The sequence below is a fragment of the Pipistrellus hanaki genome (assembly GCF_964339955.1).
Source record: "Pipistrellus hanaki genome assembly, chromosome: 2".
Taxonomy (NCBI): domain Eukaryota; kingdom Metazoa; phylum Chordata; class Mammalia; order Chiroptera; family Vespertilionidae; genus Pipistrellus; species Pipistrellus hanaki.
In genome coordinates this window covers 66709709-66722526 of record NC_140504.1, presented here as the reverse complement: position 1 = coordinate 66722526, position 12818 = coordinate 66709709, and the positions used below count along the sequence as shown (strand labels likewise).

Below are 12818 nucleotides of genomic sequence, written 5' to 3'. Positions count from 1 at the left end.
TGTCAGTTTATGACATTGTCAGTTTATGACTGTTCAATAAACCATTCGGCCCGCGATTTAGGCTGGATTTTAGATTTTGGCCCCTTCTCTGATTGAGTTCGACACCCCTATTCTAACACATAGCTGCTAACTAATAGCAATCAGATTAACTCTTACCTACGTGTAGACTATTCCAAACATTCCCAAAAGGTGACTGTGAATGTTGGAATAATACACACTTGAGGTTTCAACACAGTCTGACTCATGACTTCCAACAATGCATTGTATTGTGAAAGTCAGCATCATATTTTCTATCAGATTAGATTATAATGATTACTTCCCAACAATTATTAGCATTCTTTCTAACTTTCAGGAACAAAGGTAAACTGATAAATGTTTGTAGGACTCACAGATAGATGAAAATGCTAGTCAAACAAAAGAATGCATTTTCCCTTTGCTTAAAAAGTTAGACTCCTCGCTCTTTGTAGTGGGATTTTCTCCTCCCCACCTTCAAGAACAGCATAGCTGTGACAAAGCAGAGTTCAGCCTTTGGTTTCTGATGAAGGGGAGAAACATTTGGAGAATTCTCAAGCTAAAGAAACAAAGCTAAATGGTTGTAAGAAGTGAGTCAGAAGTGAATCAGAGAGAAGAGAATTAGCTCAGGAAGAAGTTGCCAGCAGTTATGTCTTTAGGGACCACTTCTAAGAATACAACTTTTATACCCACATGCTCTTACAAATGATTTATTTCTTGTTGCTTTAGGAAAGGAAGTATTTAACAAAGTGACAAGATAATATGCATTCAGTGCAATCGTGTGATGGGGGAAGTGATGAGTAGAAAAACAAACTAAGGTTGTTAGGCATAAATAGAAAAAAATAATTTTGAACAACTGCTGCTTTTATTAGGAAAAACTCAACAGCCATTTACAGTCACTTTATTTCTTACTATTTTGCGTGGGATGTTTGAAATGTTTAACAAAATGAAGTTAGCTTTTGACAATTTAAATATACTTCGACAATCTAAATTAAAACCAGATTCATTTTTTAAAAAAGAATACAGCTTTTTTTTGTCATATCATTCTCTTGTTGAAAATCCTTATTGTTAAAAGTATTACATATGTCCCCCTTTCTCCCCCCATGGACCCCTTCCTGTCCCCACCCCTCTTCTCTGTCCCAGGCCTCCACCACCCTATTGTCTGTGTCCATGGGTTATGCATATATGCTTACCAGTTCCTCGGTTGATCTCTTCCCACCCCCACCTTCCCTCTGAGATTTGACAGTCTGTTTCATGCTTCTATGTCTCTGCATCTATTTTATTCAACAGTTTATTTTGTTCATTAGATTCCACATATGGAGAAATCGTTATATAACTTTAGGGGCTTAGGCAGATGGTGAAACTAAAACAAATATAGTAAATAGGTATTTGAATATTCTAAGAGAAAATTAGCAGAATAATGATGTAAGAAGAGAGATACAGAAAATTTAGACTTCTGACATTTGAAATGGATAATTATTATAAAGTTTATGTTTGCTGTTAGAACCAGTCTAATAAAGTGACATTTTACAAAAATTCTGCCCCAGAGAAAGGAAAGGTCTAATCATAATGGCTTCCCATGACATTTTTATTCTGAAATATTATTCTTAAAGGGAGTCTACTCTCCTTTGTAGACTCTCCTTTGTTCTTTGATCTGAGCCCTAAAGACATAGAAAAAAATTTTAAAGTCTATTTTTTAAAATATGGAATTATAATATAGATAATAGTTTTTCTTTTTTAATTCTAAAAGGAAGAGTCTAGCTGTAACTGAAATAATAAAATTTCAGATTAAAAGTTTCTTTGGCCTATTCTGTTTCCTAGATCTACCTGAAGTACTCTTATTAGAGTTTTTAGACAGAAATGATAGGTTTTTGAACGATCAATGGATATATATATAATAACAAACATAATGTTTGCATTTTGTCTCTTTCCTCAGTCTCCTGATAAACTCTGAAGATGCCATATCTGTTGCATTATTAATTCAATATATATATATATTAAATATATTTTATTGATTTTGTACAGAGAGGAAGGGAGAGGTATAGAGAGCTAGAAACGTCGATGAGAGAGAAACATCGACCAGCTGCCTCTTGCACACCCCCTACTGGGGATGTGCCCGCAACTCAGGTACATGCCCTTGACCAGAATCGAACCTGGGACCTTTCAGTCCGCAGACCTACGCTCTACCACTGAGCCAAACCGGTTTTGGCTTAAGTCAATATTTTTATATGCTCCTATTATTGAGTCAGGCTTGCTTCTGTAGTTTCTGTTTTGGTAGCGGTGTTTTCTGAAGAATAAAACGGTTGAAATGTGAATTTAAGTTTATTTTGGATTGCTTATTTTTTTTCTCTTACTTTTGAATTAATTGTGTGTGTGTGTGTGTGTGTGTGTGTGAGAGAGAGAGAGAGAGAGAGAGAGAGAGAGAGAGAGAGAGAGAGAGATTTGTTGTTCCATGTATTTATGCATTTACTTTTATGTGCCCTGACTGGAGATCAGACACTCAACCTTGACGTATCAGAAGGACTCTCTAACCAATTGAGTTACCTTGTCATAAATGAGCAACCCTATATTTCCTTTATATCCAAAGTAAATTGAAATGCATTAATTATTTGGGGTAAATTTTCAAAAGCAGTGCTTTTCATGAATGATTATGGGTTAAAGAAGCAAAATAGAGTCATTGAGCAAGGCTGGCATAAAGGAGAAACCCCTCTCAAAATGGCAGAGTAAGCCTGGGTCCTGAGACCTGGGGAAATATAGTGTAAATATAGATGTTTCATCAGGAAGCAACCTCAGAATCATGAAGGAGATGTAAAGGGTGTTTCCAATGAATAGGAGATTTTAGCAAACCTATTTACTAGTAAATCAGAAATCAAATGGAAGTTGTTAAATCAGTGAAATATGATGGCAGTGCCAGCAGAAAATAAGCTAGCTGAGGGGCACAGAGAACCTTTCTGAATGCCCAGAGATTTATGTGAACATACACACTTTTCTTTTTAATTTAAAGGAACAAGAAAGAAAAAGTTGAAGAAATAGAAGTAACAGTGTTCACATCAAACTCTGGGAAGAGCTAAAGGGAAGTCAGTTGCATTAAGAGAGTACAGCCCTTACATTTCATATCACGTAGTTATTTACAGATGAAAATGCAATAAATAAAGTATAAATATTTGACCTAGAGTTTCTAGTGGTAATCTGTAGGACTAAAAGTCTTTTATACTGTTATATTTATTATTACTTTAATAAAATGTAAAACTAAATTAAAATTTAAAAATAAAGTCAGGGAGTATATAATTCAGAGAGTATGGGGAGATTATTTAGTCCATAATGTATTGAATAGGTTGGATTACTATTGTAAAGGACAACATTCAGTACTGAATTAAGAAGGGATATTTTGGGGAATTGTGGAAAATAAGAAAAGTTAGGCAGAGTAATCATAACTGGTAAAAAGTTTGGAGGCATCAATATCTATTAGAATGACTGAAGGCAAACTTTCAAATGTATAGGAAGTGCATTAGACTGTGGGTCTGTGATATTAGAATGCCTAGCTCTTTTGTTGAAATCAAGAGATATGACAATAAAGTTATGATCAACTTTTTTTCTTTGCTTTCCATGCTGTAAAATAGAGCTAATAATAATACTTTCTTGCCTGTAATTCCCAAGACATCTGTGAAGATTAATTAAATAAAACCTGTAAGGCATTTTTTAACTCTCTTGGCAAGCATTCTTGTAGGTATCTAGTTCTGTTACCATAAGTTATTCTTGGCATTTCATATTTAACTTGAAAGCATAAATTATATCAGGCTTACTCCTACAGGCTACAGTATGCTTTACTAGCAGTACACGTGTGTATGCACACACATAGTTTCTGTTTATTGAAAACTTGTAGGAAAGTATAGTTGTAGTTTACTCTGTTTATCACCTGGTGCTCAAGGAGGAGACAACTTTTTAATACCTGGAAGAAACCAATATAAGAAGTACAACTGTAGTAGAGTAACAGAGTTAGCATCAAAGTTAGTGGAGAAAATGCTAGCTGATAATGGCATACCTCTATTAAGGAACTGTAAAGGTCCCGTATAAGAACTGAACAGTGTAGGAACCCACTCTGGCCATCCTTTTACACATTCATTCATATGACATTACTCATAGAATACCTTCTGTGTTCCAGGCACATCAGGGGGAAAAATCAGAAACACATCTCTAGGGTGTCTTAAGATCAGGTGTTTAGAGATAGCAGCTCTTCACATGATACTTCTGGCTTCAGAGGGAATCACATTGATTTTCATTTGTTGATCATCATCTGCCTATATAAAACCAAAACATTTCTAAATGACAGAAATTTGAAAATAATAAATTCTGTTTATGTTTCTAATATTGATCTCTTATCTCCTCCAGGAACCCTTCCTGCTTGTTTTGAGCCAAATTTGATCTCTTCATAATCCCTCATAGCTATTAGTGTCAGCATTATACATTATAGCACTTTATGATATAGAGTGGGTAAAAGTAAGTTTACAGCTGTGAGTATATGAAACATAATTTATTCTTATATTATCACTTGTTAATTATTGTATTATTGTAAACTCACTTTTCCTCACCACTGTATTTGTGTTCTTTATTATAAACTCTTTCAGAAAAGTATTTCACTGTTCTCATTGTACACTGTGTATAAGTCTTGACTCAGCCAGAACACTTGAAGCAACTTGAGAGAAGGAATAATTATAGGATGAAGCTACTGGGCTCCCCACTTGCTTGCAGTGTGGTTATTAATGAGAACTAACATTTATTGAGCATTTCTTCATTCTAGGCATTGCTCTTAAGTGCATTACATAAGAGTAACTCTTGATTTCCATAAGACTCTATGAACTAAATCTTATTTTCCTTATAAGTAAACTAGTGAATCAGGGGTCACCACCACTACTGCGCTCACCAGTCATGAACCCAGCTTCTGGTTCACTGATCACCAGGGCAGCTCCTGTGTTGAGCGTCTGCCCCCTGGTGGTCAGTGTGCATCATAGTAACCAGTCGTTCCCCCTTTCGGTCAATTTGCATATTAGCCTTTTATTATATAGAATATTAAACTATTAGGTGAAGAAGAGAAGGCAGATAAGGGTTAAATAACCTTCTCAAGAGTGTACAGCTATGAAGTGACAGAACCAGGATTTGAACCCAGGAGCAGGAGGACTTAGCATCAATCTTTGAGTAGGGGACTTTGTGACAGCCCACCTGACCTCAGTTCAGGCCAGCTCTCTCATGGAGTCCTGTTTCTGGGGCCAGACCCTGTGCTAATAAGCACTTACATGGATAACCTCATTTCGGCCTCCCATACGTCTTGTGAGGTTATTATTATTACCCTCATTTCATAAATGTGAAAATAGCCTTTGAAGAGGTCATAGAACAAGAAAGTCATAATACTAAGACTTAAACCCATATGTTTCCCTCTAATTGGTGAGATAAGTGAAATCTGAAATAAATAAAAGGTAGTTAGTTATACCAGTATTTGTTAAATTATTTCCATATTTTAAATACTGTGTTAAATTTAAAACAAATACGTACTAAATAAAATTGAGAAATTTTTCATCTTTATTATAATTTCTGACATCAGTGAAGTAGAGAAGATAATTTTCCTACCTTTTGGTAGATTTGAGCTAGTTTAATGTGTATTTTTCTTAGGCTGCTTTTAGGGTGTTAAAATCCATTGAATTCCCCCTACCCTCAACTCTTACCCCCACACCATCAAAGCTATTCATTCTTTCTCACAGTTTTATAGCTTCTGAATATATTTTGTGAGGAAATGTACCATATTTAAAGTTTACATAGCAAATGGGCTCTTTGAATTCTCTCTTTTCCCAGGTGGAGACCTCCACATGTTACCTCACTGTTCACTGTCCATTTCAGCTGGAGCTGCCCATCCAGCCCAGCCTCTTCCATCTGTCAGCAGTGAGGCTCAAAGCCCACAGAGTCAGATCATTTTATCCAGCTTGGATTGACAAGCATCTATTCTCAGGCTGCATTGCTCAAAACATTGATGAACTTGTATGAGCTCCTCGGTCTCCCAGAGGTGGTGGAAAGGGTAGCAGCGGTTTGTAGAAGTGGCCTAGAGTCTGTTCCGGACTTCCATACTAGTGCTCTGCCACACAGAGTATAATAATAGGTGAACTTTACTCATGGTATGAAGGTGAAACCAGGGACCTCCTCTTCCTCTCCCCCAGGTGTTTGGGGAGTGCTCTGGTCTCTGCAGTGTTACTTGGTTATGCTCTCCAGGAGAGCCCAGTGTTCCTCTCAGCTGCAGCTCAGGCCTGGGGTCAGCCAGCCATGTACAGTGCTTTAGGACTTAGGCCTTCTGTAACCTGACTTAGGTTTAATCAAGAGGGTCTTCATTCCAGTCTTTAAAAACATTTTGAAGGACGAACTTGGATGTAATAGGCTTGTATCTGATTCACCTGTGTTTAAGATCAAGTCTATTTGAGAGGTTCGTTTAACATCTCATTAAATGCAACTAAAATATCACTCACGTACTGTCACAGCAGGGTAACTGGCAAAAGCCATGTTGTATGAAAGGCCGGATCAGACTAAACAAGGGTGAGAATCAGATCAGTGGACGGTGGAGTCACACAGGATCTTTAACTCTGAAATGGAACCCTCTACCCCCAAGCCACAGTAGACAACCCCACACCCAACCCCTGCTTAATCTTTCTTCCTTCTCTCAATTCCCTCTTTCAATGAAAGGCTTTAACCTACCTTAGAAATACTGGCATTATCTGACCTCTCTTCTTCAGCCCTGACATCCTTCCAGACAATTACTGAGGCTTCGAAAATACCATCTCTGATTTAATTGGGGCTCCACATCTCAGCTGGTTTATTTCCTTAACCTTCTTATTGGTCTCCTGCCTTCAGTCACCCCCCAGCCAAGGTCATCTTGCACTCCACTGACAGGATTATCTAGCTGCACATCTCATTATGCAGCTCCTCTGACTGAAAAACCTTGGTTGGCTCTCTGTTACCTTCATCCTACTTTTCAAACTTAACATAGAATTCAAATTCCCCTCAGCCTCATTTATCTCCCATTACATTCCCAGACATCTCAACCTTCGAAAGTCACCAGTTTTCAGACATACAGGCACTTGCCTCCATGCTCTTCCTCCTGCTGTTGCCACATCCTTTTGCAGTTCTGGTGTGCCTTCTAGGTATATCTCAAATGTTAACTAACTTTCTTCCACCATCCCTAGAAAGAATGGTGACGGCCTCTTTGTCTTCCCGTAAGCCTTGTAATATTCCACCATCATGCACTTACATTTTTGTGTGTGTAGCTTTCCTCTGTATTGGAATAGCGATCATTTTAAGGGCCAAACACATCCCCTTAGTCTTATTTTTATTCCTCAGCATAAAAAACATGTGTGTAGAATGTAAGCTTCTTGAACTCAGCAGTCCTAATAGGTGTTTATTGGACATTTATTGAAGGAGTGGGTACTTAATGAGCGTTTGAATTAGCCAAAGGCAGGAATGTTTAGTCAGATAAAAGTGCACTTACCCCTTTTGTTGCTTGTGTGTTCATTACATCTAGCAGAGGGAAGCTGTGGTATTGTGCCGTGTGAAGTAGGAGCAGGCTCTTGCTAATACCTCACTTTCCAAAGCACTTAGTGCATCTGACCGTTTGATCTTGTTTTATTTTATTTTGTTTTATTTTTTTAAATATATTTTATTGATTTTGTACAGAGAGGAAGGGAGAGAGATAGAGAGCTAGAAACATCGATGAGAGAGAGTCATCGATCAGCTGCCTCTTGCACACCCCCTACTGGGGATATGCCCGCAACCAAGGTACATGCCCTTGACCGGAATCAAACCCGGGTCCCTTCAGTCCCCAAGCCAACGCTCTATCCATTGAGCCAAACCGGCCTCGGCTGATCTTGTTTTATATCAGGGACCTGGATCATGTTTCTATGTCTACAGTTTTCAAGATCTAAACTGCACCTGTGGGGAGGAGGATACTACTTCATCATAATTCTTAATTATACTAACCATCCTTCTTTCTTGGTTATTGTGAATTATAGCTAAATCAAAGAAAAGATTGGATTTAAAGGAAGTTGAATATGTGGTTAACTTTGCTTTTGAAATCACTTTAGCTGTTTTCTTTCTTGGGTACATAGCTACACCTAGTGGCTCTACAGATTATTTCAGAGACTATTTCTAGAAACAGCCCATTGGTGTTTTTTTTTTTTTTTTCTTTTGTTTTTGTTTTTCCTCTCTCCCTTTATTTAACCTCTGTTTATTCAGTGTCTTTTCTTTCCTCCTAATTAACAAATATTTTAGAATCTTTATATTCAGTTATATTTGGAGAGTAAGCTGATGCAAGCATAAAAATGGATATTGAGGAATTGATATTTATCCATGACAAGTAATTTAGAGCACTGTAAATACAACCACAAGGCAACAAGTCAGAGAACCTGGGATTCTCTGACTAATGGCATTGGAAATAGGAGTCCTTTGTGGGCAATACATTTTTTATTCAGTGTGGATGTAATCTGTTTTTTTTCTAAATGTGTGTGTATGTATCACGCATGCACAAATATTCACACTTGTGTTAGATGCTTTATCAACCATTCAAGAATGAATTCTACACACACACACACACACACACACACACACACATATAATTTCCCATGCCACTGAACCACTTTTACATTTTGAGATTTTATATGGAAATATGTCTAGTATGTATCACATGCATTTCTGCCTTTTAATAAAGGATATATTTTATAATTCTTATCCTGACAACTTAGAATCATAGTTATAAATGTTAATTACTGCAGTGAACCAATGCCTTCAGGAGAAACTTTGGGGTTATTTGCTCTACTTTAATTTCTTTTAGATAGACCACAATGCTTTGTAAGCATTTGGGTCTGTTCTTTTTTGCTTTTCTCTTTTCTCCCTGTGTCTTTTTGCTTCTAGCACTGTGTTTTGTATTTCCCCCCCCCCATCCTTCTTCCTTTTTCTTATCCTCAGTCTTGGCCCAGCTGATTTTTTGGTATGGACCAGAGAGTCAGATAATCACATAGCTTAGTGGCAACCCAATTCTGCTGGCTCCTAATTTTGTTCTCTTTTCATTATACTACACTGAAGATATTTGTTAAATCAACACTGCTTTAAGGTAAAGAGTAAAGAGGTTTTTATAAACTCTAAAATGCACAGCCTTAGTGATTCTGTTACTGTTGTTTTAACTATTGGGCAGCCCTGGTGTGATTTCTGTTTAGTTCATTGAGATTTCTCATATTCATATATACATAGAGAATTAAGTGAGTCAACAGATTTCATTGTGTCTGCTGTAGACCCAGGTTTATGGTGAGCACAGCCCACTGCATAGACTTCTTTGATTGCATAGTACAGTTGATATAACATGCAAGATTACAAATACCTTAATAATTACTTAAATTTGGCTTGGCCAGTGTGGCTCAGTAGTTGAGCATCCACCTATGAATCAGAAGGTGACAGTTAGATTCCTGGTCAGGGCACATGCCTGGATTGTGGGCTCAATTCCCATCCCAGTGTGGTCTGTGAAAGAGGCAGCCAATTGATGGTTCTCCCTCATTATTGATGTTTCTATCTATCTTTCCCTCTCCTTTCCCCTCTTAAATCAATAAAAATATATATTTTTAAATAATAATTTTAAAACTATTACATTTGATTTCTCATTTAAGAAGGTAGTTGTATTTAAGACCATCAGAATCGTTTGCAGAGGGTCTAATTTAACTTTCAACCTGGGGAGCAAATAAAACACTCTTGGGCCATGTGTCACACAACTTGTCTAATAGCGATGTGCCAGTGAGAGAGTCAGGCTTTGGCAGCCAGACCCACAGGTGGCACATTAAAGCTTTGCATATTTTCTGTGGAGCTTATCTCTGAGAGAAGGTGGCCATTGCTCTTTCAAATCCAGAAGAGACAATTAACATTTCGAATGCTTGCACCTGCCCAAGGGTGTGTGATGCTTTTGGAGAATCACATCTTCATTGTGTAACAAAGAGGTTTAGTGAGAAACTGTTTTCAGGAAAAGTAGCCTTGGTGACTGCCAGCTCTTTCCATTGGATTTAACCATCTGATATAACCCTCACAACTATTAAAATTACATTGGAAAAGGCTTACTACTAGTACAGGAGAATTAATGTATTTTTTTAAAAGAACATTCTATAACTAGTAGAGGCCCAGTGCATGAAATTTGTGCATGGATAGGGTCCCTAGGTCTGGCCGGTGATTAGGCTGATCAGGGCCTTCTAGCTACTGGCCAGGGCCTTCCTTCTGGCTGCTGTCCGGGGCCTTCCTTCCCCCAGCTGCTGGCCAGGGCCTTCCTTTGTTCTGTGCCAACTCCTAGTGGTCAGTGCACATCATAGCAAGTGATCAAACTCTCGGTCTCTCTTGGTTGAACTCCCGAGGGGACACTTCGCATATTAATCTTTTATATATATACTAGACTCCCAGTGCATGAAAATTCATGCCCTGGGGAGGGAGGGGTAAGTCCCTCAGCCCTGCCTGTCCCCTCTCATAACCTGAGAGCTCTCAGGGGTGGGAGGTGACCTGGAGATAGGGGAAAGTGATGCCCCATCACACCTCTGCTGCTACCACTGTCGGTAGTGCAAGCCTTAGACTGCCCTGCTTACCTGAGCCTTGGGCAGCTGGGAAGCCACCATCCAAGATTTGCTTGTGCCTTGGGCTAGCCCTGGGCGACTGGGGGGCTGAGGGTGGGTCCAGCCGCACTGTGTGCCTGCTGTCCCTCTACCTCCAGCTGGGCTGAAAGGACTGGGGAATCCAGCAGGGCTGAGGGGACTGGGCACCACTATCCTGTGCTATGGGCACTGCCATCTTCGTGATGGTGGTATGGTCAATTTGCATATTCTCTCTTTACTAGATAGGATATAGATAGTACAATAATATATTTTTATTGAAAATATTATCTACATACACAGTTGGAAATAATGTGCATGAAAAATTAACAGTGCTTATCTTGAGGAGATAACATTGTAAATAATATATCTGCTGTGTTTTGTTTTTTAGATTTTCATAGTGGACTTGGATATTTTCTTGTCAGAAATGTTATTTAAAAGTATTTTTAACATCTTTCTATTTTTCCTTTAAATATAAATATAACTTTTCCCCTAACACTCCTTTTCATGCAGTGAAGAGCAAAGAGAATACACTAATTTGTGATTTATAAGACTTATAGTTAACTTTCATTTAGTTCATTCAGTAAATACTTGTTGAGTATCTACGTTGTACCCAGACAGCATTTTGTGCAGTAAACAAAGCCCCTGAGAGGAGACAGACAATAAACAAATATATGTGTCTTGTGGTAATCAGTGCTCGATGCCATGTAGATAAAAAATAAGATCAGTGAGTATTGGGGAGAGAGATATTATTCAGCAGGAATGTTATCTGAAGGAACTCTGGTGCTAAGTTCCTTCAGGGGTAAAAAGGGTTAGATGAGAGTATAATGAAATCCTTTTGTCTCTAACATTGTGATTCCTATGACTGTAGAAATACAATTGTCTACCTAAGTTATTATGTCACCCAGATGCAGAAATGAGTCAGTTTTACGCATTGAGATAAAAGAAATGTGTTCCATGAAATGAGTACTTAATTAACAGCAAGAATTAAAAAAAAAAAAAAAATCTGTGATGTTTCAGCAACTGTTGTTAATAACGAAAATCACAAATGAAGATAGCAGAGCCTTAAGTGTTTACCAAAAATGATAAATAGCACAAAAGAAAATACGGCCTGGCCAGTGTGACTCAGTGGTAGAGTGTCAACTTATGAATCAGCCATCAATGACTCTCATCACTGATGTTTCCATCTTTCTCTTCCTCTCCCTTCCTCTCTGAAGTCAATAAAAATATATTTTAAAAAAGAAAATATGTAGCATAAAATTCCTATGCAAATACTAACCTTTCTAAGATTGGTGCTTATGTATAAACACATGAAAACCCTGGAAAACATGAATGTGATTTTAGTTTTGTTTTTCCAAAAGGTTTGTATTTTCAAATTTTTAACATGGTCATGTAGTCTGGTGATGTGAAATATTGAAGAAATACAGAACATGAAAGATGTAGATATTCTTTGGGTTTTGTGGAAGAAACCAATGGGCATCATTGTAGAAATGGTGAATATTAACTTTTTAAAATGCATTGTCTTTTTCATCTGCTATTTATAGCATTATTTACAATTGAATGGCATCTTGTATAAAATTTGCAGAACATAACTTCTTTTTTGTCATAGTATTGCCTAAAATTGGGGCAATCAAAACTATTCTTTCCTCAAATAGGAATGTTTTAGGTGGCATTTATCTTCTGTCATATTCCAGAAATTATTCCTGTGATGCTTCATACCATCTTTCCTTGTTTCAGATGTCCTCTGGCACCTGCAGGCCTGATGTTTCAGAATCCCCTGAATTGCGTCAGAAGTCACCATTATTTCAGTTTGCTGAGGTAATATATTGAAATTTATACTTAATAAGGAAATTGTAAAATGAGCTTAAATCTGAGCTGATGAAAATAACTTAGAGAAATGAAGAACTTTGCTTAGTTCAGTTGACTATAAATGGAAAAATTAAATTTTTGAAAGATATGTTGGAACTCCAGAATCTCTTAATTAAGGAATAATTATATGTTTATGAAAGCTTATTAATAAGTCCTGAATATTATTATACTTAAGCCTTATCAATAAATTTTATTCATGGGTAGTAAAATTAAGAATATAATTGAGCCCTGGTCAGTGTGGCTCAATTGGCTGGAGCATCATTCCCGGTACTGAAAGGTCTTGGGTTCAATTCC

At 37.5% G+C, this 12818-nt stretch overlaps 1 protein-coding gene and 1 long non-coding RNA gene across 18 annotated transcripts in view; one reads left to right on the top strand and one right to left on the bottom strand.

Moving 5' to 3' along the window:
- LOC311617600 overlaps positions 1-12818 on the bottom strand; it is a 1721005-nt gene that overhangs the window by 1046971 nt on the left and 661216 nt on the right. The gene's annotated exons all lie outside the window — the stretch shown is intronic.
- BBX (BBX high mobility group box domain containing) overlaps positions 1-12818 on the top strand; it is a 287922-nt gene that overhangs the window by 213259 nt on the left and 61845 nt on the right. For all 10 annotated transcript variants that reach the window (XM_084874024.1, XM_084874015.1, XM_084874016.1 and 7 more), the window contains one exon: positions 12393-12473. In XM_084874024.1, coding sequence (XP_084730150.1) covers positions 12393-12473 — 81 coding nt within the window. The remainder of the gene's footprint in view (positions 1-12392; positions 12474-12818) is intronic.